Source organism: Haliotis rufescens, unplaced genomic scaffold, assembly GCF_023055435.1.
Source record: "Haliotis rufescens isolate VD_foot unplaced genomic scaffold, xgHalRufe1.0.p SCAF_3, whole genome shotgun sequence".
Lineage (NCBI taxonomy): Eukaryota > Metazoa > Mollusca > Gastropoda > Lepetellida > Haliotidae > Haliotis > Haliotis rufescens.
In genome coordinates, this window is record NW_025964001.1 from 18,518,509 (window position 1) to 18,545,220 (window position 26,712).

The 26,712-nt window shown below is 37.7% G+C and overlaps 1 protein-coding gene across 6 annotated transcripts in view; it reads left to right on the forward strand.

The window, feature by feature from the left end:
* Window positions 1-26,712, forward strand: part of LOC124137030 (kinesin-like protein KIF26B) — a 324,882-nt gene that overhangs the window by 176,780 nt on the left and 121,390 nt on the right. For all 6 annotated transcript variants that reach the window (XM_048403869.1, XM_046503131.2, XM_046503128.2 and 3 more), the window contains 2 exons: window positions 4,447-4,685; window positions 23,002-23,128. In XM_048403869.1, coding sequence (XP_048259826.1) covers window positions 4,447-4,685; window positions 23,002-23,128 — 366 coding nt within the window. The remainder of the gene's footprint in view (window positions 1-4,446; window positions 4,686-23,001; window positions 23,129-26,712) is intronic.

Here is a 26,712-nt window from a genome sequence, read left to right on the forward strand (position 1 = left end):
CTTGAATCATGTTCCATTCACAAACCTACCTTAAGTCCGGGAGACATTTGAGACTCCCTTTGAAGTCTTTTGTGTTTATAGAGGTATGTATGTTTGAAAAGTCAAAGCTCGTTACAAATGCAATTTACACAAGACGAGTGTGACGACGGCGTTTTAACATGCAGTCAGTTGGGCCAGAGATACTCGGTTGTGGATTCTTGTTAGAAACCAGCTGTGATATGTACAAGTAACATGTGATGTAATTAGCTGTGTGAAATGTACAAGCAGAGATTGCAATCACTGTGTCACTGTAACTGTCATACAAGTGAGTGGGGCTTGCTTATTTCAAGGACAGGTGTGATTACTAAGGCTGTGTAAGGTAAATATGTCATTTCTGTGTGGTCATTGATGTGATACAAGTGATAACAGGGTGGAGGAGGTGTTGTCAATTTCTAAATTTAAATCAGTAAATAATATTGACGACAATGCAAGATGAGTCATATCTTGGTAGGTGTTGATGTCGGCTGTAAGATAAGTATGTCTATCTGTTAGGTGTGAAGAGGAATTTGGTTTGAAATAGAGTCACGTCTATTTCAGCTGTCATGAACACTATCAGGGAGACAGGTGTAGATTGTAGATTTTACAAGTTTATTTTGTAATCTAAGTAGGAGGAGAGAACGGTTTTGAGAAACGGAATCAAAATAAATTATTCCTGATGTTTATTGCATGAGCTTAGAGCTCTGGTTGCTGGTTCTCCATGAACACATGTAGTTCAATTGCACTGTGTTAGATTTTGAATTCTTTTTACACAAAACACATGTGCTTTGTTGATGGAGATTTGGTTATTTTTGATGCACGTTGTCAGACATCGATTATATAAATTGCAATCAGTTTTGCTACTGACTTTATCTCTTGTACATCATCCCATTTACAAAATTACCCATCTTTTGTTGAACGGTGAAAGTTGTCAAATAGAAACATCATGCGGAAAGATTTTATGATAGTCAGACCAAAATCAATTTCATTGGCCAGATATCCAGCTGTTACCTAATTTCTTCCCAGTTGCTGGCTCGGGACTGTTTTCACTTTCACGAAGATCCAGAGATATATACGCTTGAGTCTGCCTCCCCAGACACTACCTCCTCCCTCCCGCCCTCCCTCTCTCTCTCCCCCCCAGCCATGCTGTAGCTAACATAACATGTGCTAGTGACCCCCTCCCTGCATCTCCTCTCTCCGCTCTCTCACGTCCATGTATCCTTCATGGTTTAACTGTCATCCCCTTTATACTTATCTCCTCCATCCACCCTTTCTTTTTCTTCCTTCATGCATCCTCTCTTCCCTTCTAGTTCTTTTTCTCTCACATCTCCCACTTTCTGATCCCCCTTGTATCTTCTGTCTCTCTCTCTCTCTCTCTTCCTTCTCTCTCTCTCTCTCTCCCTCTTCCCCTTTTTCTCTGCCTCTCCCTCTTTCTTTCTCTGCCTCTCTCTTCCTTCTCTCTCTCTCTCTCTCTCCCTTTCTCTCTCTCTGCCTCTCCCTCTTTCTCTCTCTGCCTCTCTTTCTCTCTCTCTGCCTGTCTTTATCTCTCTGCCTCTCTCTCATTAGGTTTAAGCCTCAAACCTAGTTCCTACTCCACCAGCTCACCTAAACGCGCCCCACTTCCCTCCTCACTAAGGATTTGTTCTAATTTGCCTGCAAAGTGACCCAGACATGTCTCTATCTCTCCCTGATGAATGGCATCAACTACAACAAATGTCTCACTCTTCCTGATATATAGACTGACATTTAGTCACAGAAATAAAGTTTTTCTTATTTAAAAATATATATCTACAAAATAAAAACCCATTAAAATTCAAATGGAGCCCAGAAAATAATGGTATCTTATTCAAAAATATATATCTACAAAATAAAAAAACATAAAGATCCAAATGGAGCCAATCCTTAATTTCAGAGCTGAAGCAATTTAGACATTGCCAAATCATTCTAGAGTTGGATTCCTTTTTAATGTATTATCTAGGGTCTGGGCGACAGACTAGCTGGTCTATGGCAGTAGTGGTGGTCCCTGCTACACAGGCCAGGTGGAAGTAATTTAACTGACATATCACTGGGGCCATGTGGTTAATCATGCTGTTGAAATAAGAACAAATGTCTCTGTTTATCTGGAGATGGGGGAAGCTGTGCATCCTGTCCATTTCACCCTCTGCAGCCCCCACTTTCATGTAGTTAATGTAGATGTAGATTGAAAGATTGCATTGATAACATCACTCAAAATGCAATAAAAATTTGATTTTATCTTGATTCTGAGCTTTTCCTTTTGACGATGTATGGGATCAAAGATGCGTAGACTAAAGTCCTGTGTTTGACATGTACATTTCGTGGTGTATATATCAGTGTATTGGGTGTATATATCAGAGCATTTCATGGTATGTATATCGGCACATTGCATAATGTGTATATAAGTGTATTGGGTGTATATATCAGAGCATTTCATGATGTGTATATCCGCACATTGCATGATATATATAACAGTGTTTTCATTTTGTATATATCAGTGTATTGGGTGTATATATCGGAGCATTTCATGATATGTTTATCGGCGCATTGCATAATGTGTATATCAGTGTATTGGGTGTATATATCAGAGCATTTCTCAGAGCTCGAGATAAGCTTCGTATTTGCATAAAATATGCATAAAATAAACTGAAATAAGCAGACAAATCAAATCCTAGCATATCAAATATGCACCAAAAACTATAAATACGCTATTGAAATAAAATTTATGCTTATATTACAACAGTTAGATAAAATGATTATGTATCAGGCGATCGCCAAATTCACTTACCGAAAGTTATATTTGGAAAAGCTTTTGCGACAACATACTGATAGATGCCAATTGAAAAGCAGATCCTTCCTGGTCAATGTACATGTTGTATCTTAACCAGTTGTGATTGGTGATTAAACAAATACAAAAATAACCCCAAAAATGGCTTCCCGGAGAGGGAGCTGCACGCAGATGCAGATGGGTATAATACTATTCACATAGTTTTAAATGATTAACAGGGATTGTTATGAAAAAAGTTTTAAGTTAAATACCCAAATGTAAAGAAGCAGGTGGGGAAAAAAACATAAAAACCTTAAAAAACTTGTGGATAACCAATCAAAATCAACCCACTGGGTAAAATACAAAAAAACACCCAACTTTATCTGTAGCTCTGATTTCATGGAATGTATATCGGTATATATCAGTGTTTTCATGGTGTATATATCAGTTTATTGCATGGTGAATATATCAGTGCATTTCATGGTGTGTATATCCGTGATTCCCAATGATGTCTTTACAAGTCCTGTGGAGATTCTGGGTTAGACTAGATCTCCAACAACCTATGCTAGTCATAAGAGGCAACTAGATGGAATAAGAGGCAACTAGATGGATCAGTGGTCAGGTTCAAGGACTTGGTTGATTGTGTTCCATCGTACCCTGATGGCATGGGTTGTAGCTCATAACATCAATCACTGGATTCTGTAATCCAGACTCATTATTTACAAGCTGCCACCCTATAGCTCGAATATTGCTGACACGGCATAATACCACAAACACACTCAATCAAGCATAAAGGATAACTTTTCTGATCACAACAACAGCTGAAACAATTACATTTATATTTTATGGCTTCTGAAATGAAATTTTTGGTTCTTCATCGATACATCTGACTGTAAACAGTTTTGTCAAGTGCTCAGACAGGCAGACTGACATGCCTTGCAAGGTTCTCTCCCTTGAATCATCCCAGCTTTCATTGTATGGAAGGCAAATGTTGCAGCTTAGTGGACTTCAATTTAGTTTCAATTCAGAGTGGTTTATGTTGTACAAAACAGTTTCAATGACGAACTGAAATTTGAAATATGCACTTAAGAAACAGATGTATTTGTTTAATAGATGTAGGGGAAAGTTCTATACATAGATCTGATATTGACTGCTGGCAACTTACATTTAGTGTGATGATCTCATAAGGGGTGGGTTTGAATCCCAGTACATTAACCAACCTTTATATCGTCTCAACCTACCAAAATACTACATGGAATCTAAGGTTCAAAAGAATGGGCTCTCTGCAGCATCATGTCAGAAACAGGTTACTGATTTGTTCTTTCAGGAATCCAACATGAGCACATTTGTGTCTTAATGCCTAAAATATATTTCTTCCATGTGGGTATGTTTTATAGAACCAAGAATGAATTTATGAAAATTGATTTAACTGTGTGTGAAGGTCCTAACTGACTTTTCTCTTGTAGGGTCTCTCAATAAAAGACATTGAATTCTGAAAGCTGAGAAACAGACCCAGGTTAAGGAACCATGTTGTTAAGGGTCCAAAAGAGTTTAAATTATTTATAAAAAAACCTATGTGGTATGTATTTGTTTACATGAGATTGACATAACACTGTGTGAAGATCATCACTGACTGTCGTGTCTTGCAGGGTCTGTCCTTGGAGAGGATCGAGGAAAAACTGCAAGTGCCTGAAAGTTTCCGCAAGTACCTGAAGCAGCTGCAGTGTGATGTGTGCGAGACCCACATCCGTCAGCTGAAGCAGGAGGCCGTCGCCATGATCAAGTCCATCCAACATGCTCAGTCAACGTCCGGGGCCACCGCCAACATCCCCGCTCTCGTTGGGTCCTGCAACATCATCCCCACCCATCAGAGGAGTGGAAGTGGAAGGTGGGTTCTGATTGGTTGATTTTTGGATTCCTTTTGGCATGGAGAATTTTTATGGACCTGTGTGTGGGTGTAAGTCCCTCCTTGTGTATACTGGGTGGCCCAGTTGTCGGTGCCACACATTTGCTATGCAGAGTTACCTGCCTTAGATGTGCCAGAGACCTGTGAGCATGGGTACTAATGCTGGTTTGTGTTGATTATTTTTCTAGGTTTCTCAGCACAGTACCTATGCTTGTAGGTTTCACGAAGGCGGTAAATGTCTAAGACCTGCATCACTTTGGGCTTTCTACCCACAGCTAGCTGAGGTGATACGTGATATAAGTGAAATACTTTCCAAAGTGGCATGAAACCCAACTAACTAGCCTTGCTCCAAGGCTGTATTGAAAGAAAAGTCCATGGATGTGTAGTATTTCTACCCTCCTAATTGGCAAGGCTAGATATGTCAGGCCTCCAGTCTCTTATAGAGACAACTTGGTCTTATTATTTACATAATCTAGAAATTATGATTTAAACTAATAATTATTGGCTTAGAGACTTGTACAAGTCTACCAACTCCCTCACTCACTTGTGTAAATTTGTGAAGGATGTTCTGGTGTTCATCGTATATTGGTGAAATGTCGCAGGTGAAAACCTCACCCACTTGTGTTTTTACCTAAAACATGCACTGGGGAGTGAGTGGTTTTTATTTGACCACATTCAGAGAAAATGTGTATTTCTGAAGCAAATCTATATCATAGACAGTCCCTACATCCCAAGAAAAACATGTTTGACTTCCAATGTTTTCTCTGCAATGCTTTGTCGCATCAATAACTCCATCACACTGCCCCATTTTGTGTGTGGGATGCAGTGCCGTGTCAGTGTTATAGCTGTCCCATCCAACCCTACCTTGTCCTTGTGAACAATTGACTTGCCTTTGCATGTGTTTGTGGGGCAGGATGCACTCACCTGGTATCATCACTATTTGATAGTAATTCATAAACACATGCTCATGGTATAGTCTGAATTGTACAATCATCTCTGCTTTTGGCAGAAATGTCTTTTGAGTATGAAAAGGGTTTATTCGCTTATATTCCAAGATCACAGGAACTCCATTAATCCAAACTGATCTTCACCTACATTTAAAGTTGGACAGAGTGCTACCTTCCACTGTAGGTCCAGATGTTCCTGACTTGTGTGCAGACAGGTTCCATGGTACCAGTGTGATAGACATCAGTCCTTTCTAGATTTTTCTAGATGAAATTATTTACCAGGCAGGTAATTTGTATGAATGACCTGATTCATACTCAAAGGGACTGCCAAGTGACCTGATCCAGGTCTTCCTTTAAGATTAATAATATGCCAGTCAACTGACCTTTGTCACTGTAATTGAGACCAAGGATTTTTTGGCCCCGTATTTATGATATCAGGCCTCATTAAATCTTCAAAAAATTCTTTATGTTTAAAATTAAAGTTTCAACATTTGACCTTCGGGCTCATTTTTTTATATAAAAACAAAACATTTCATTAAAGTTTTGTCTCTTTTGAGATGATTAATTAAGCATTATGTCATGCTAAATATGATGCAACTGTCCTTAAAAGAGAATTTCAGACTTCAAAAAGCTCTAATGCCATTGCTGATGAGCTTTGATAGCATCACCTGGAAGGGATACTTCCCGAAATTGGCATCACCTTACTGTTTTCCATTCATCACAATTACCACCACTATTTGCTATATATGATACGGCTTCTGTGCCAGTTGCCACGAGGATCCAATTGATGCATTTCTAAACTTTCAAAGACAATACCTGTAATACGACTCTCGATCAGTGATGCAAGATGTAGCAGTTCTTTTGTCTCCATGATGGAGATTCTTCCTGACTCTCTTTCTGTAGGAGATTTGAGACTTGATGAGTTGCGATGAGACCTCATGTAATAACTGTGTATTGTTACCCAGTTAATTAGTGCTGTCTGACTGCAATGGATCTGAAACTAGATCGAGGATTCGTCTCCAGATTGTCATCAGTTTCAACTGTCTTGATGAACTTTTTTTAAAATCCAGGGACAAAAAGTCCATTTCATAGTATCAAGATTCCCAACAGAATAAGATGCTGTTTCAGACTGATGTACATTTATGGGCATTGTTTTATAAAAAACATTTGAATTAAATTCTATTTTAATTTTAATGTTTGATTCATTATTCAGAGGAACCCTTTTGAAATATATGTTTCTACTATAGAACAACAGAAGACAATGGTGTCGAGAGGCATGCTCTTTGATCTTGTTTAAGATTTAAGGTTTGAATAATGGCCAAAGTAATCTTTTCTGACCATCCTTGAGGTCATGTTGTAGAATGACATGCAATACTGAAAAAACTAACATAGCCACAAGTCATGGATAGAAAGGAACTGGTAATAAGACTGTTTCATGTGAAGGATCACCATCATTTAAATGCTGTGCTGAAAACAGAAACAATAAACTTCAACTTTATATATTTTGATGCTGTAAGAATTGATATTTTAAAAAAGCTGTACAGTTTACCAGTTTTTAAGACACATTTTACTTCTATCAACAATGATTCATCTCTATTTGAAGTTTCAGGTATTATGCTAGATGAAATATATCAGGTATGAAAATCTATTTGTGAATCTGTTTTCAACAGATTCTGTGATGATAATTTTTTTAAGTATAATTTTTAAAGGATTTTTTGGGTTACTTCAACGGTATCTTCATGATTTTCAATTACACATAAAAGACTTTTTTTTTTAAAGGAAAAGAGCAAAAAATTAAAACAAAAACACTCCAAAAGAAAGTGAAATCTATTTAAAGGTGTAAATTGTCTCATTCAGATGCAAGTCCACTTCATCAATGACTATACAGAGGATTATTACTAACAGTGAAGCGAAGTCCCTCGTTAATTAGTTCTCGTTGAACGAGGGCTGTTTCACGGTCAGAGATCCAGTGACTATTTGCTGTTTGCCAGGCTGATGATAGTGTCGTTTCACCAATACTTCCATTGTTACCGGTGGATTCATTTCTGGTGGCAGTCAACTAAATTAACATGATGCGTGTGGAAATTGCATCTGTGCCACTAGCACTGACTGTAGGCTGGTAGTCCTTTCTTTAGCCGTGATTTGGGCAGGGATTAGGAGGGTTCTACATCAAAATGGCTTTTGTTTGAAGCAAGACATCCCTGGGGGAAGAGCTTGGGATTATGTGGGTTTTTTCTTGTTGAATTGTTTGGATGAAATTAGATTTGAAGGATATTGTCCATTTCTATCTAAGCAACCTTTGTTTTTTCTATTTTGAGTGAAATTTAGTCAAGTTGGCAAAGTGGTTTTTTTGTATCGTATGACTTAAGAATTAATATTATTGTGGCCTGTTGTAAGGGAATAATAACGAATGTTGTATTTTGCAACGTTTAGCAATATCACTTACAATTATGTTGCAACTGGGACAATATGCAGATAAACTGAGACTGGGTCAGACAGACAAACCAGTGGTTGATAGCATGAGCGATTATATACTATTTAAAACAAGTTGAAGGAGACCCGATTCTTTCATATCACTATAGTTTATCTGACATGGCATGAAAGATTAACTGTTGTAATCAGTGAGTGAGTGGTTTTACGCTGCTTTTAGCAATATTCCAGCAATATCACGGCAGGGGACACCAGAAATGTGTAGTAATGAGAAAGAATCGGTGGTCCTTAAGTTCTTTTGAGTAGTATGCGATGTTGCATACGGGAGATGCACAATCAGCCATGGCGCACATTGTAAACACAGATCCCCTGTATGAGGTTCCTCTTGTAACATGCTTGTGCAATATGATGTAGAGAGTACAGTGTGCATAAGTTCTTATTATGGGGGGGGGGGGCACAGGCGGCCCAGTCATCTAAGGCGCTGCAGTTCACTGTGCAGAGTTGCGTCCCCTGGGCACCTAGAAACCTATGATTGTGGGTTCGAATCCCGGTTACCTAAATTATGTTTCTTGGTTTGTTAGCACCATACATGCTTTTGGGTTTCACTGAAGTGGTAAATGTCTATGACCTGCATCACTTCTAGCTTTCCTCCCACATTAAGCTGACACGCTGTGATTTAACTGTAATACTGTTAAAAGCGACGTGAAACCAAACTCACTCACTCACACTTATTAGGGGACCACTGTTGGGATTCCAGGTCACAATAGATCCCTTGTACCCCATGCTTGTCATAAGAACTGACAAAATTCACGATTTTGTGAGACTTGGGGTATTATTTGTTTAACACTGCACTGCAACAATATTCCTGCTGTATGACAGCGGTCAGTAAGTATTCCAATCTGGACCAGACAATCCAGTGATTGACATCATGAGCATCAACTTGCACAACTTGGATACGATTACATGCATCAACCAAGCCATTGCGCCTGACCTCTGATACCGTTGTCACCCCTTATGACAAACAAGGGTTGCTGAAGATCAATTCTAACCATAGTGACATTTGGCAAATACATGTATCATATTTTGTATCTGTGTTTACTGTCAACATATAATTGTTTCAATACTGTTGATTTGTTTGTTTGTTGTAGAGGTCAAATAATTTCTGTGGGGATTCAGTTGTTTAGATGACGAAATGACTAGAAATGATATTTTATTGAAATATTTCAATTGTGAATGCAAAGTATATTCAAACTAGGGTTGGGACGAGTCCAAATTTACTACCAGGGTACTCGACCCCCCCATTACCCGACCCTACCCAGGTACCTGCTGTAGGTCTCAAGAATTGGCAGCAAATTGTCCAGTTGAGAATTATTTTACAGGAGCCCTAGGAAAAAGTGCTTTGTTACATTCATAAACTGATCTGATAATTCATACACTGAAGTTGACTTAAGCTTTATCTTTACTCAAATATATGAAAGTCAAAAGGAATGCGTCCATTGTCAGAAAGAAATGCAAACATTTAGCAACTTGTAGTGTAAGCAAGGAGTTTGATTGTTATTGTCATTAAACAATATATCACATGACTAACCACTATATCCGGGTAGTCCTGTGGGTATCCGTGTCCTACTGAGGATCCACCCGACCCGAGTACCCGAGTACCCGAGTACCCGGGTACCCGTCTGAGCCCTAATTCAAAACAAAATATTTAAACAACACTAATCATTTCTTCAATCAACAGGATAATATATACTTCTCAAAAGAAGTTAAAGAAAACCCGATTCCTTCATATTACTATAGTTAATATGAAAGAATTGGATGCTCTTTAACTCTTTGAGTAGAGATTTTGTAATATGAAATGTTCAGTGCATTCATGTTATCAGAACACTGAAACAAATTATCCAAGACAGGATAGCAGTTATGTTACTGGTACCAGATCGACAACTTACTGCTGAGGTGAAGCTTAGAGATGATTAAAGGGGAACAACTCTTGCTGACTTGATATGCCCATGCACGTTGGCAACATTGAATGAAGCAGTCATAAAATTTGTAACTTAGTGTCCAATGGTTCAAATCAAGATATGATTGTGTTGTGTGTGATTCTCTTTTATTTAAATGTCTGATTACATTGGCATCCATAAGCTGACCAAAGCAGGAAATAAAGTTTAAATCAGGAAATATTTAAGAAAGTATTAAGTACATCCCTAAAAGCAACTGAACATTTCTGGTGAGTGAAATGTATTTAGATCAAAGAAAATAGAAATGTTGTGTCTCGCATAACGCACCCAGTCCCATTTACAGAGTGTACTCCCTACAGTAATAAAAAAAGAGAAAACCATGTAATGGTGATTTCACAAATTCACAAACGGCTATGATCTACAAACATTTATTTAAAAAATGAATACTATGAAAAATACTTTTATATTGAACGTAGGAAATGTCACAAAGTGTGTTAACACACCTGACCTGAAGGCTGACCCAGGAGAAAGCATCAAAGCTAACTTTCAAGGTAAACAATTGATAATATGTTATAAATAAATGTTCAAGAGACCTAACACTTCCAGATAAACTTTCAAGTAGGGATAAGAAGTCCCCTTCAGTATCAGTATATCAGGCCCATTACATTCACCATCCAACAGTATCAAGTCCTTCGGCCCGATAACACCACGATTAATGTACTTCTCTCATGTCCCTAGGTGTACTTAGGTATGCAATAACTTCGTAAATATGTCTGTATCTCTTCAGGAGCAGTTAAATCACAGAAACATATTGCTCTGCACTCAGTCACTGTTTAATACACCGATACCAAGATTTAAAGGAGGAAGCTCCGTTGCCGTTTTTCAGTATGGGTCTAAATATTGTGATTTAGTGATTTAAAAAAAAATTGAAACAATATCAATTTTTTAAAATTAGTTAAATTAACTGTTCTATAGATAAAGGTTGTCCAATTTGAGAAGCAGAAAAAATGAGTTGAACCAAACTTGCTTGCATTGCAAATTTGCATATGCCTTGTTCTCTTTAATGCTTGCTCTGTATTTCTGTGCTGATTTTAATCATTAATTTAAGGAATTCATGTATAATGCAGGACTAATCTCTATAATTTATTCTTTCAATATTCTGAGTAACAAAACATTTACATCCGGTCTTCTCAAGAGGTTTTTGAACCCAAAATGTTTTCTTTGTCCAGTATGAAGTGGGACGACCACCAGCTAGTGTTTGCCATAGAGCTGTTTGTGGGACGTGCAATTTTCTACAGCAGAATTAGCAAATGACAGTAATTAGGATAAGTGATGCAACACAATGTCACATTTAGATCTAAATCATCCCTGGCAACTTAATTCTTTTTGACAAGGAGTAACAAATATGGCTGAAAAGTTCCTGGCTAGCCCTCATTTAGCGGTGATAGACCTCACAGCTTTACAGGGGCAACCCTGATTGAGCTTGGTGAGTCTTTGTACATGGCTGACTTATGCTTGTAGTCAAGAAAATTACGCTTTTCTGCTTCATTGAAATTCTTGTCAAGTTGAGCCGACCTGAGACTTTAATCAGCGGTTATAAAACTCGAACCGTTGGAAAATCTTTGATTGTCATCCATATGGAACTAAGCAAGATGGCTTTTGTTGTAAATCATAAACATGATTTTCAAACAATTGTAAAACATTTTCAGAGTTAATTGCCCTTGAATGGTTTTCTTTCGAGTGGTTAAGGCCCGCTTTGAACATTAAGTGTCTTTGTTTTGAAAAAAGATGTGATTTATGTTCAAGAATAATCTCATTTCTAGCCATTAATAAGTGTTGGTATATCTGTTGAAAAATGACAAGGAGAAGAGGGCAATATCGTTTTAATCTATGTCTCACATTAGATTAGATCTAATTATGTTTGATCTAATTTGAGCTCGGAGTAACACTTTATATTCAATTATGGCACATCTGGCGTTCATTGAATTATGTGGTGTTAGTATTAAGTTCTTTCCATAATGAATACTTAACACTTTGTCTTTCCCAGACTCTAAAGACAGAAAAAGTCTCCTCTGGGTGCTGTAATTGAAATGTGTGGAGTGGCTCAAAGTTGACGGAATTGATTTTGCTTTTCAAAGTCTTTAAGAGTTCCGTTATGGCTTTAGTATGTATTTGGTTTGTTGTTTAACATTGCACTCTCAAATATCCTGGCTGTATGAATGAGTGAGTGATTTGGGTTTTAAACTGCTTTTGCAATATTCCTTCAATATCACTGCTGGGAACATTAGAAATGGGCTTCACACATTGTACCCATGTGGGAAACGAACCAGGGTCTTCAGTGTGACGAGTGAACGCTTTAACCACTAGGCTACACCCCCACCCCCCCAGAGATGTGATGGCAGCTTGTAAATACTTAAGTCTAGGCCATACGAACCAGTGATTGATATTATGACCAACATTCCATGCTGTCGGATTATGATGACACGCTATTGACTGGGTCACCGCACTGACAACTCGATCCATAGGCCGAGCTAGAGACCATTCTTCACCTTCTTCCCAATGGGTGTGTTATTTGCAGTTATTTTGTTGGATGGGGGGATATGAGTGGCTAGGTTGCTTAAGATGCTGCAATTAGCTTTGCAGAGTTGTGTCCCTTAGGCATGCCAGAATCCAATGATCATTGGTTCAAGTCCCAGATTCTTCATTTGTCAGCACCATGCAGTTCTTTCACCAAAGTGGTAAACATTTAAGATGTGCATAACTTTGGGCTTTCATTCCACATTAAGCAAACATACAGTGGTATAATAGAAGTGGCATTAAAATCAAATCACTCACTCCCTCACTCACTTGGATAGACCTAATCATGTTTTATTTTGTGTAGACCAGACTATTTGCTTGTTCTACTGACAATCCTTTCCTAATTTTTGCCTAAAAATTCAAACAAATTAAATGCAGTGCTCAAGTGAATTTATTTTTCATTGACACTTTTGTCATTTTTTGTTAAAACATAGATTTCAAGAGATTGGGAATGAAAATGATATACCTGTAATCAAATTCTCTCATGACATTTTTTAATTTTTCCTCATGCCTCCTGGCATATTGATAATAAAACAATAAAATAAATCAGTATAGCCAATGGCAGTTATGAAAATATCATATTTGACTTACTATTTTTCTATGTATTAATGTATAAAAAATTAAGATAAATTTCCCTCATTCTACTACAATAAACATCAGCAATCATTAACAGTAAATGTCGATTTCATGTGCATAGCCTAAGGGTGCTGTAATCAGAACAATTTATTTCATATTTCCAAAGTAGTTAACAAGTCAAATAGAATCCAATGACTTATGGCTTGATTATGTTAATCAGAGGCATGAAGGGGTTAATATACAGGTGATTCCACAAAGTCTGGCTCGCTTTGACAGGTGCCTGTTGTCCTGTCATTATGTCCATGAGTGAAAATTCATCTCAATAACAATCTACTCTTACGATTACAAAGGTAGTCATGTTGAAGGGAGGACAGAATGCTGACATGTGTTTTAGAACATAATACCACATAGATCCAAATATTAGAGTGTTGGACGTTTATGAGAATGAACTAGAGGTGAAAGGGTGTAGTTATACCTTGATGTAATGTAGTTCCTCAATAAAGACGATCCATGGGGGTAAGAATCTAGGTCTCTAGAAACCTTTGCTTATCGGAGGAGCTAACAGAATGGATCAGACTCGGTGCCTTAGTTGATTGATTGCATGCCATTGTCTTCCAATTTTGTGGATCCTGATGTTGTCAATCACTAGATTGTCCGTTCCAGACTTGATTATTTACAGACAGCCACCGTAGCTTGAATGTTGCAGAGTGCATTGAACAACCACCAAACAAATATAATAGCCAATTATCTTTAGATTGACTAGCTTTGATAAATCGCATGAGATTCTATTATATATCTCCTTAACCTGTAATGCCAAATTAATATTACAAAATTGAATACTTTGGTGAGTGAATGATTGTAGCTTAATGCTGTGGTCCGCAATATTCCAGTTATGTTTTTGTGGCCGGTGTGTAATCATGTCTGGACCAGACAGACCGGTGACTGAAAACACAAGCAAAGAACCCAACCATGTGAGTATGATGCCATGTAATCCCCCATCATCACTTACGGTCCATATGAAGGAGTAGGGACCAATTCTACCCTGGATTCCCAGCAGGTTAAGATTCTTTGGTACATGCAAACTTTCATTGCTTAACGCCACACTCTGCAATATTCAAGCTATATGATGATATTTTGTAAATAATTGAGTCTGCACCTGACAAACTGGTGATTGATATTGTGGCCAATGACCCACGCCATCAATGAGTATAGTGACATCTTAAACCAAGACACCGAGTCTGACCACCCATTGCATTACAGGCAAGTCGTCTAAAATGATCAGCTCATGTTAGTCGAGACAGGTTCAAACCTGGAATCTCCATGTGTGCTTTGCTATACTGAAATCCTATATATATTTGCTGTATATCGCCTCCAAGGTTAGCTATCCTCTAAATAAATTTATATGATCAATAATCACTTGATGCCCCAACTAAATATGCATATAAAACCTTATAGGTATAGTAGCTTAATAAACAGTTTTTTTTAAAGGTTATGGTGTCTTGAGACTTAAGGGCTTATTGATAGTAACTTACCATCACAGCTGGTGCTGATAAAACCAAATTAAGTTTCGGTGGAATAGTTAAAGAATAGAGAATGAGGTTCTGGCTTATATCAGTTAATTCTAAGGTACCGCTGCCTATTGAATAAGAGTCCAAATTAACCAATTATCCCAGGGAAAGTTCTTAGCCATCCTGTCATCACAGTGCCACCGCAGGGCAGCAGATCAATATTGATAGGCTACAGTCATCAACGATTTCCTCCGATTATAGCACTTATCTCCAGGTCCATCATTTTTGTTATCACTTGTCTATGTTGCACATGTTCTTCTTTCTCTCTTTGTTGGATGAATAACATGGTGTCCTTTTGGCATTTTTTTGGTGTCAGTTGTGTTCAGACAAATCTGCTGAAAAACTTTGATTGTGTTTCTACGTCTTGATTGACAGGCTAATTAGAAATCACTGTCAGTGGAAAATATGAGATTTATTGGCAAATGGCTCATGACAGTGGTTCAGTGTTGAATTCACTGGCTTGAAGACACTATAGAATTCCATGCAATCCATACCCAAATATGGAATCGAGTCTTAAGAAGAATTCCATGTAAATTCCAACTTTGTCACGTTGAATTTGTCGAGCGTAATTTGCGTTAACTTGTCCCGTATTAAATGATTGACGTCTTAATGAGATGGGACTCCTAATGGTGTCATCAGAACCTTGAAGATCCATATCCTGAATGGACCATCCGTATTGCGGACCTTCCAATAGAGGCACTGATGGTATTTTCTCTGCCAGTCATCACTGGTCAGAGTGCACCATTAACCACATCACAGAGGTCCTAGCCTTTGTGAATTTTAATCAGCCCAGATTAAGAGCTTTTGTTTGACACGCTGTCCAGCCGACCATCTGATATTAATAAAAATGGCAAGATCAATAGGTAAGCTGACAAAGTCGAAGCGCATTGTCTGATTGAAAGCTGTCCGATTTGGCGGCAAGGGTGTCGAGACAACTCTCTCATCTCTATTAGCTAGCAATTGTGTTAGGAAATGTGAAGTGGATTGCAATTATCCCATATCGTCCTCCAAAGCACAAATTCTATTATATGGAAGTTACTTCGACCCTGGTAAGTAAAACAACTTTTTTCGAGGTTGGGTATTGGTCTTTTTGTGGGATCTAACAAAAACAGAGGTCTTGGTTCACAGAAGATTCTGTGTTGAAGTGATTAGTGTATTGACGTCCCTGGCCACATGTTAGCATTCCTCCTTCAGTAACACAACTGGTGTTTAATACTGTTGGCATTTAGGATAAAAACTGAAGGAAGTTTTCAATAGCTTTGTTTCAGGAAATCAGTTGCAAATAAGAGAAGGAGACATTATTGAGGTTTCTTAAAAGCATCTTATTAAGACTTAAAGTATCTAGTTAGCATCGATATCTGAACATTTTTGTGTTGAATGTTGTTGAATATATGAAGTTAGATTCTGGTGATGCATTTGCTTATCCCCACATGGATACAATACACTCACTCACTCACTTGATGCAGAGTAGCAGCATTGTTACAAAGACGATGATGATGATGATGATACTCTTTTCTTTCTTCCAATAAGTTTTAGTGTGTATTATAGTGCCTAATTTCTTCTGTTTTTCACCAAAATAAATACCCCAAAGCACCCAACTTTTTAAATCAGTGAAAATGTTATGAATTTTCCTAAATTTTAACGACTTCCTCATCCTGTCAGTTAATTAATTTGTGGTCACATCATAGCTCCCCTGCTTCCTCAACACATGCAGAGATCTAGTTCACCAGAACAGGTGTTGATACAATGTTCTCAGATATGCGCAGATTGGTTTGTGTTTCGTTGACACAGGTTCACAGGTTCTTCTTTCACACAAACAGAAAACAGCTAAGGGTGATTGTTAAGTATTTGTACAGATGATTGTTGATATGTGAAATGATTTATGATGATTGCAGATGTTTAAGAAGGTTCTATTTTATTATGTATTTGTGTAAATTTAACAATATATTTTTTTTTTTGTGATATCGGGGCATCTTTTTTTTGTGTGTGTGTAAATTTAACATTATTTCATTCATTATTTTTCTATTACGTGGTTTAATGATATCAAAAGACTTAGTTTTGTACTTTGGTTTGTTGTGACATTTTATTAAGAAATGTGATTTGTAATAGTTTTGCAGTATGAAAAAAAATGCAAACTGTTACTTTGTTCAAATTTGTTTTGTTCAAAGTTAAATATGTTCAAAACAAGAACAAACACTAACAAGAAAGCAGTAGTTTTTATTGTGAAAAAAATGTTTCATTTGGAAAGGATTAGGCAACATGTGTTTATTCAGTAACAGAGTGAATGATTAATTTCATCAATAAATTACTCAAGTCTTGATCACTCACAAAGTCAATTTACCACAAAGGGCAGATAACTCATAAGAGAAAAAGGAACTCTGGAACAGCTGGGCAGTGAACCACATGTTAGTGATCCAGTGATTTGAGTTGAGATTTTATGTCACCCGCTATTAACAAGTGTAATCCACGTCTTGAGAGCAGGAGGCGAGGGGTTATATTTCCTGCAGTAAAACTCCGCAAGACTCAATACCCCTCAGGCAATTCTCACATCTTTCCTATTATCAGATGGCAAAGTTTGCATAAATTCTTGGCAATATTTTTTATACCTCGACTAGTGTGATGATTGATAAATAGAACCAATGTCTGATTACCCCGCAATCAGCGAGCCCTATAGTTTGAGCCAGCTTGACAGCTGTAAATAGCGTATAGCGATGGAAATTTACGTCCTGAAATGCGCAACGGCTCTGATCAAACTGATGAAAGGGACATGAAACAAATTTGCTCCCCTGAATCAAAATTTTTATCAGAATCGTACATTTATCTTAAAAATCCCTTCGGTGGTGGGGTTCCGTTTTCTGTGACAGGTGGCAAGGGGTATATTAGGCCATGTAGAAGGGGAGAATACAGAACTGAGGGAATGGGATATTGATCAAGGAGAACCGATGGAGAGACGTGAGTAATATGCATTCCACATGCAGCATGCTTGCCATAATGCTTAAAGGGGCAACACTCATTGTACAGCTTGACCAGCATTGCAAGAGGGTAGTTCCAGGAAACGGTGAATTATTCAATTATATTTTTTCCTTTAATGTGCGGAGAAGTTAAAATATTTCTTTTGATGTTGATAACATATTTCCTTAATAATATTTGTGTAATATTTTCTGACGTCCATGCATGATATATTTGGGCCAAATCGCATGCCTGTGATCTTGGTTTCAAGAGTTGAGAACTTCCGATACAGCATGAACAAATTCTGCTTAACGTATACCAAAGCACTTTTCTCGCTTGCAATGAATATTGATTTATGTAACTCTATGATGGTGACTTTGAGACATTTCATGTTTCATATAATATAGTTTTTTTTAAGATAGTCATTTCTGTCATATAAACTTGTACACATGTAATGAAGCATCATTATGAATATTGCTTATGTATTTACAATGACCAATTTGATCATGATAGCCGTTTCCGCGATAGACCACATATGGCATCGGAATGTTATTGGAATAATTCCAAATCTATAGCCCAAACAGGGCCTGTTTACTTTCAGTCGAACAAGGCAAACATCGTATTGAATAATCATTCAACTGTTTTATGTAGAAACATTCAGTGACAATATGTCGGAAAGCAAAATGAATGATCTACAAGAGTTAACGTGCCAATCACGCCCCCCAAATAATCCCCATCATGGAAAATGTCATAGCAGCCTGTCTCTGCTAAATAATTACATCAATACTATGAAAGTACCTAGCTAGCTTATTATATTGATTAAATTTCCTGTGTGATGGAAGCCACTGAGATATCATGCGTTTTGTCTGGTGGAGTCTGTCACAATGTTATCGATCTCGGATCATATGGCTTTTGATAAGTATTTTCAGAGCAGAAGTTCCTTAGTATCATTATGTGTGATGTCTTGTTCATTTAATACATGCCTTGGTTCTTTGAGCCCTTTTGCATGAATCGATTCCAACAAGTTGCTCTTTAGGTTTGAGGATTTTGAAGAATTGAGCCAAATACAAATACATATCTTCAACACCAATTGGATGTTTGGATTAGTAGAGATTTAAAAATATCAAAATCATGTTATTGAAATTTAATAGATTTAATTTCCTCAAAAAGGTTTTGATTACAAATAAATATTGCTTAAAAATCAAATAAAAATACATTAACAATCATATTAAATCAAATATTGGGTTCAATAATTTCATTGAATACAGTTTACTTATCAACACATATTTGCAGCTGTATCCTGCAAATGTCTTTCTTTTACTTTCATTTTTGTAATAGATTGTATCATTATCATCATATTAGACAAAATATTTGTTTTGGAATTGTAACATAGTATTGAGATTTATTTCTTTCACCTAATCTCATTGTTGAAATTCTGAAGGAGTCATTTTTCAAGTGTGACATCCGCATTTATCTATTAAATAAATTCTATGATGTTTCATAATAAATTCTATTTGGAAATTTTCTCGGGATGTAAACCATCTCTAATTCATGTCCAGCGGTGACCGACAGGTCAATGGTATGCAAATGATGTATTCTCAGCTGTAGTGACCACATGGACTGACCACACTGTGTCCCCATCCCATGCAACAAACCCCATCGTAAGGGAGGTCTGGGACCCCCAAGCCTGACAACACAATGAAATCAATCGCAGGTCAAATGTGTTCACTCTCAAAGGTGCATAGTCAATAAGTGCCAATTGTCACCAAGGGACTAAGGGCTTACTGTAGCAACTTAATCTGTCTAACCACTTTTTCTCCCGAGTATAAATCCATTGTTAACTTCAAATCAATTCCTTTAATTAACCCTGAGGAAATAGAATTTTTTACTTTTGTGGACAGCATGAAAAAAGGTGTGGTGTCACCTATTTCACTTTTGACCTAGTTTCTCTGATTGACAGTATTGTGTGAAATGTACATGTGCATTTAAGCGTGAGTGAGTGAGTGAGTTTGGTTTTACGCTGCTTTTAGCCATATTCCAGGAATATCACGACAGGGGACACCCGAAATGGGCTTCACACATTGTACCCATGTCGGGAATCGAACCCGGGTCTTCGGCATGACGAGCGAACCCTTAAACCACTAGGCTATCCGACCGCCCCTCATTTAAGACATATAGATAAAGAGGGACATCACCAGTTTAGTTTTTAGCCTAGTTCCATTGATTGTAGTCTCGGTGGCTGAGCAGGTAAGATCGCTGACTTTGTGTCCTGGTGATTAGATGCCTGACTCTGAGACTGTGGGTTCGAATCCCAGATAGGACTCAACCCCAAAAAGAACTAGAATCTGTACTTTACTAAGAAATGTTGTCCCAAATATAACATTTGTTACATTTGACCACTTTCTAAATGGCATTGTGTATTCATAACTTTCAGCCATGTGAGCGGTGCCAATTTACACTTGTCAGAGGGGTACACAAAGTATGTGATCTAGACTACCAGTTATCGGATGTTCATGTTTGTGGAAGTCTTGGTGGCTGAGCAGGTTAGATCGCTGACTTTTTGTGTGCTGGCAATTAGGTGCATGACTCTGAGAGTGTGGGTTCTAATCCAAGCATATAATCAACCACCCAAAAAGTACGAGAATCTAAAAAAGTGTTATCCCAAATATAACATTTGTTATCACCAATTTCATTTACGACCTAGATAATTTGATTGACATTACATCAAGTGAAATGTAAGGCTACATGTGGAAGAGGTAGACAAAACAGTGTCATCACCAATGACATTAGGGACCTAGATATCTGATTGACATTACATCGAGTGAAATGTAAGGCTACATGTGGAAGAGGTAGACAAAACAGTGTCATCACCAATGACATTAGGGACCTAGATATCTGATTGACATTACATCGAGTGAAATGTAAGGCTACATGTGGAAGAGGTAGACAAAACATTGTCATCACCAATGTCATAAGGGACCTAGATATCTGATTGACATTACATCAAGTGAAATGTAAGGCTACATGTGGAAGAGGTAGACAAAACAGTGTCATCACCAATGACATTAGGGACCTAGATATCTGATTGACATTACATCGAGTGAAATGTAAGGCTACATGTGGAAGAAGTAGACAAAACAGTGTCATCACCAATGTCATTAGGGACCTAGATATCTGATTGACATTACATCAAGTGAAATGTAAGGCTACATGTGGAAGAAGTAGACAAAACAGTGTCATCACCAATGACATTAGGGACCTAGATATCTGATTGACATTACATCGAGTGAAATGTACAGGCTACATGTGGAAGAGGTAGACAAAACATTGTCATCACCAATGTCATTAGGGACCTAGATATCTTATTGACATTACATCAAGTGAAATGTACAGGCTACATGTGGAAGAAGTAGACAAAACAGTGTCATCACCAATGTCATTAGGGACCTAGATATCTCAATGACTTTACATCGAGTGAAATGTAAGGCTACGTATGGAAGAGGTAGACAAAACAGAGTCATCACCAATGACATTAGGGACCTAGATATCTGATTGACATTATACCAAGTGAAATGTACAGGCTACATGTGGAAGAAGTAGACAAAACAGTGTCATCACCAATGTCATTAGGGATCTAGATATGTAGCAGTGTTTCTTGCCAGAGCTGTAGACCAGTTGGTTCCTTTGAGTCTCAGTTTATTTACATCATAGGGGTTTATTCTGCTGTAAATGTTACTGGGCAAAGATGTACATGTCCAGAGGGTGAAGGTGTCAACTGGCTTCACTAATGTCTAGACACAAGCCGGCATTAAATTGCTTTTGTGTTTATTTTCATAGGATATATACATAGTTATGTTCACCACTATAGACTTTATCAATTTTTGAAATGACAACTATAAATTTTATTCATGAAACTTATTGAAATATGGATATCTTGATGTTATTATGGCTGAAAGAACCATATTATGGCTCAGTGAATCAGACAACCTGTTATGGGGAATTGTAATGTATGCGCTTTTTGCAACAACTGTGTTTATATACATGGAATTTCATTGGCTCGGGTTTATATGGGATATACGTCTTTCATTTCATGGTTCTATTTGCCCAGTGGGTATCAAAGACACTTTCATGTTGGATGATATAGATGAAGGTGTTTGTCAATCTGTGCTGTGATATAGAATATAGCTATAGTACATAGCTGATAACATCAGTGACTGGCGATCAGACATAGGGCTAGAAACTACACATATTTTACTTATGTTATTCATAAGTTCATACAGGCCATGTTTTTTGTTAGAATTAATGTATTAGTTAACAATTTGTGTCCAAATGCTGAAAATCTGTAGAGTTGGGGACTTGGAGGTGAAATCCTTTGCAGTGAACCAGGGCCGAGTCCACATAGTGGTTATGACTAAGACTGTCACAGCTACTAAATCTAAGTGCTCAGATCGCTTGTGGAACAGGTTCCAGTACTGATGGGAATGTGTGAATGTAGTGTACGAACTTGTCCACCTGAAATATCTGTTTGGTACCTGATGCTTCATAATGGATCATAGATATGGGACTTCCTTTGTGGTGTAGTGGAAAGAACGTCTGCCTGGAGAGCGGAAGGTCTGTGTTCTATCCCCTGCATCATACCAAAAGAGGTTAAAGGATGGAACTTGTTGTTACCCTGCCTACCGTGTGGCATTGAGGGGATAAAATAATGACTGGCCGGCTCGGAGTTCATGTGTCTGAGTGGTTATCTATGTTAAACTGTCGCATGGTATCACAGTGGGATAGCACTATAAAACTGGCAAATATGGACTAGTACAAGCGCAGGACTTTTGGGACAGACAACTCTCAGCTGTCTCCAGTGCTTACAATAAAAGTGATGTTAGTCCTATGACTATTAATACAGTATGTTGTGGGAGTTAGGACAGTCTTGACACCAAGATCACACACAGCATGTGGACACTGACTGACAAATCGTGCCATTGTATTTCACTCATTGAGATTAACAGTTAAACATCAATTTGTGAACACCAGGGTTGATTACATTGACTGGACGTTGACCTTAACATACCCAATTCACAAAATGACCACCTGGAAACTCTGCCACAGTTAATGCCACTTGTGTTTAATGTTAGCTGATACAATTTTATCCGAGTGCTAAATCAGTTCTGCTGGAAGCTCTCATAAAATCAAACATCAGCATAAAAATGGTACCGTTGTCAGACTCATACTGTTTGGACTAAATTTATTTGCTCTTCATTGAAAATTCCTGACATGAAGGTTGTTTGGCTTGTGTTTCCAGGTTTACCCGTCAAGGCAAGAACGTCTACTCTAACTGCTCCGGACCGGGGCTGCCTATCGCTGCCCAAGCACAAGCTTACCTGGAACAAAATGTACGAGCTTGGATACAACCTAAGAAATGTAACCAGGTAAGAAAATCATTTTATTATCTCTGAACCTAATGATATTAATAGTTCATTACTGGGCCACACTGAATTAATTATCAATGATTGAGTGAGTGAGTGAGTATGATTTTACTCTGCCTTTAGCAATATTCCAGCAATATCACGTTCGGGGACACCAGAAATGGGCTTCACACATTGTACCCATGTCAGGGAATTAATTATAAAATTTTCTTCCCCACCTACCTCACTATGACACACCCCACCTCATGTCTTTTTGTCATCCCCTAGTATACAGATGAAGAGAATCACTGTATGTGTTCTTGTCTTTCTTTACTTCATGAAATACGTAGCCCTTCTAGACGTTCATGGTTCATGTGAATCATATCCATCAACAGGTCCACATATTCCTATGATAGTTTGGTGAAATGACATCATTGCACTTTTGAAATATGTACTTTAAAATCTGATAATTAATTTATTATGGCCACAGAGGATTATGAAATTACCATCTCAGTCGACAAGCCCATCCTAGAAGTAGGTTGGAGGAAAGGTGTTATGCCAGGCACTAGAAATACATATCTTGCACTTCATTAAGCAGGACCTCCCATCTCCACAGAATCAGTAAGAGGCGACTAAGGGGATCAGGTGGTCAGGCTCGCTGACTTGGTTGCATGTCATCATTCCCAACTGCGTGGATCGTTGCTCATGATATCAATCACTGGATTGTCTTGTCCAGACTTGATTATTTCCAGACCTCCGTCATATAGCTGAAATATTGCTGAATGCGACATTAAACAACAACCAACCACAGAATCAACTAACCTATGCATAAGGTTATGAAACAGTCTTCTCAAAATTAGGTTTGAAATACAATGAGCAGGCAACTCCATTGTAAGTAGGTAGGGACTGTGTAGCTATCAATCTGTGTATGTCCAATGGTATACACTTTACAACTGCCCCTTGAGTTAATCATTTTATGTCCAAACTGGTGTAGCGGATATGCAGGATGACACTAGCGACCATGACAACCATCTGGTTCTGATTAGTGTAGCCTTTTCAAAGATGATACTAGACTAGCGGATCCAGGATACCGCCGTTTTTCAGAAGCTTTACATGTTAACTGTGCCTTCGGCCTAGTCACTTCATGACTTGAGTATTATATGCACACACCCTTTGGCAAAACCTGGATCCGCTTCTATATAACATACTTGCCAGCCATCATATTCTTTGACTTAGCTGACGAAAAATTCATTTTTCATTTATGAAATATGTCTTCTGTACTTTAAACCCTCAGCAGGTCATCAAGGTGATTGTTTCATTCTTTGAAGGAAGACGTGTCACAGATTCTTGTATTGTGACAGTTATTTTGCTGTTATATGTCGAATTATATTGGTCTACCCACATTCAAGGGATCAAGCGTTTCTTTGATATGGAAGCCACTGGCTTTGTGTTCCTCAGCAATGACAACCCTTCTTGTCTAATCCATTAACACAGTTGTCAAATGTCGTATTTTTTTTTGTACTTGGACAGAAATATATCTTCGGGAAACACATCTGTTGCCAAAAAATCTACAATGTAACATGTTGAAATTGACATCTCACCAGTGTAACAACGTTAAGCAATGTTTTCGCTACATTTCCAGCTAAAAGAGTGGAGTGTTAACAGTTATTGTCTCCGTACCCTTTTTAACCTAAACTGACTCCAGAATAACACATCGGCATTATTGAATTCTCAATGAGGAATTTCTTTGATATAAACAATAGTTTTATATAGATCAGCTGATGGGACTTCCCATTGTGTCAAGTATGTTGAAAATATATCACAAGAAAAGCTCTTAAGGGAATGCCAGTCTGTTTGAAAACAACACGACATACAAAGGGATCTCTGATCTTTCTTGAATAATTATTCACATTTACGTGGACTCTGGTCGTCCAATGACAAAATGAGAGACGCATTTCTTGATTACTTGATTGTGATAAGAGAAGGTTCTCGATAATTTTCCAAAGCGAAATCTTTTTGTTTGATGTGTTGCCTCTACTTAAGAATATGAAAGAAATTACGGAGTAGTTTATGCAACAAAGTAGATGTGTTATGGTTTCTTTTTGATAATAAAGACAGTTGTGTAACTTGATAACTGACTGTTTTTGTGAATCAAAGAGAGTTTCACATTTGAACGTCTCTGTGACTGCCACACCAAAGGGAACTGACTTTACCAAGGCATAGAAGTCATTACTAATTTTCTTTTAGAAAGTTGGTTTTATAAAATTTTGCACCCTTCTTTACAAGCTGAGAGGTTTGACAGTGTTTTCTAGAATAAGAAACACTACATTTTATGTTCTGTATTAGACAACTGTTAACATTACTGAGTCCCATTCCATGAAGCGATCTTGGCACTTCGCATTTCGTAAGCCAATGTTAGGTATAGGATTTACAAACATCATTGCGCTAAGACCGCTTGTGGAATGGACCTTGTTTCTTATGTTAAGTTAAGTTAAGCATTGACTGAACTCCAGTTGTTCTACTCTTCAATCTAAGTTTCTCCACAGATGATGGAAACTGCTGCCTCCAAAATTATTCTGGGCGTTGCAAAATAATAAAGTTGTGGGATAAGATGCCTAGTTTGATCACTGGTCAGATGAATGGGACTGTTAAGATAGATAAGCTCAAAGCAAGAATTTCTATGTGTCAAAATGTCAGGAACAGTGATAATGGTAGAGGTATAAAAGTGGAGGAATGAGGAACGTGATGTACCCAACAGATGATTCCTTGGTCATGTACATGAGCACAGCCTGACAATTTTTTTATTTCTTGGTCAATATGCAAAAAGAAAGAGGAAAACTAGGTGTCTGGATTGAAGGTCTATTTCTTATAAAGTGCTCTAAAACAAAACTACAAACCGATATATGTTATAAAAAAAATCAAACAAACAGCTTTATTTTTCCTTTTGCATAGCTAAGGGCAGGCTTGTCTGTACTAGAGTGAGTGAGTGGGATTGGTTTTATGTTGATTTTAGTAATATTCCAGCAATGTTCTCACATGGACACCAGAAATGGGCTTCTCACATTGTAATTTCTATACAACAAAAATAACTAGTCTGGCTTAAACGTTAATAAATGGAAAGATATTTACATGAAGCATATTTCATGTAATGTAATTAGACAAGCATTGTTGCTTCATAATTAATTTGTGTTTTAAATCAAATTAATAAATACTTCTGTATATTATGTGTCAAAGATCACTGGGAAATTGACAAGGGTGTTGATACTATTAAAAGCGTGTTTTATGAAATTGGCAACCTTGAGGTCGACAAGTGCTCAACGTGTTGACAACAGCCCCTGAGTGATCGCACCAGGAGTTAATGACCGAACTTACATAATTCCATCATTGTGCTTAGTTTCAGTGTGAATGGCACAGGGTCAGGTACACCATTCATGGCGCTTTAAGAATATATACGAATTTCCAGAGTGCATGAAACCTTCCGAGAGCCCTTATCTAAATTGTATAATGGTAAATTGGCTACTGGGGACCTTTTATGCGCAGTGCCCATAGATTACATGTCCATGATAGAACGGCCAAGTAATTTTATCGATATCATATTCTCAATTGTC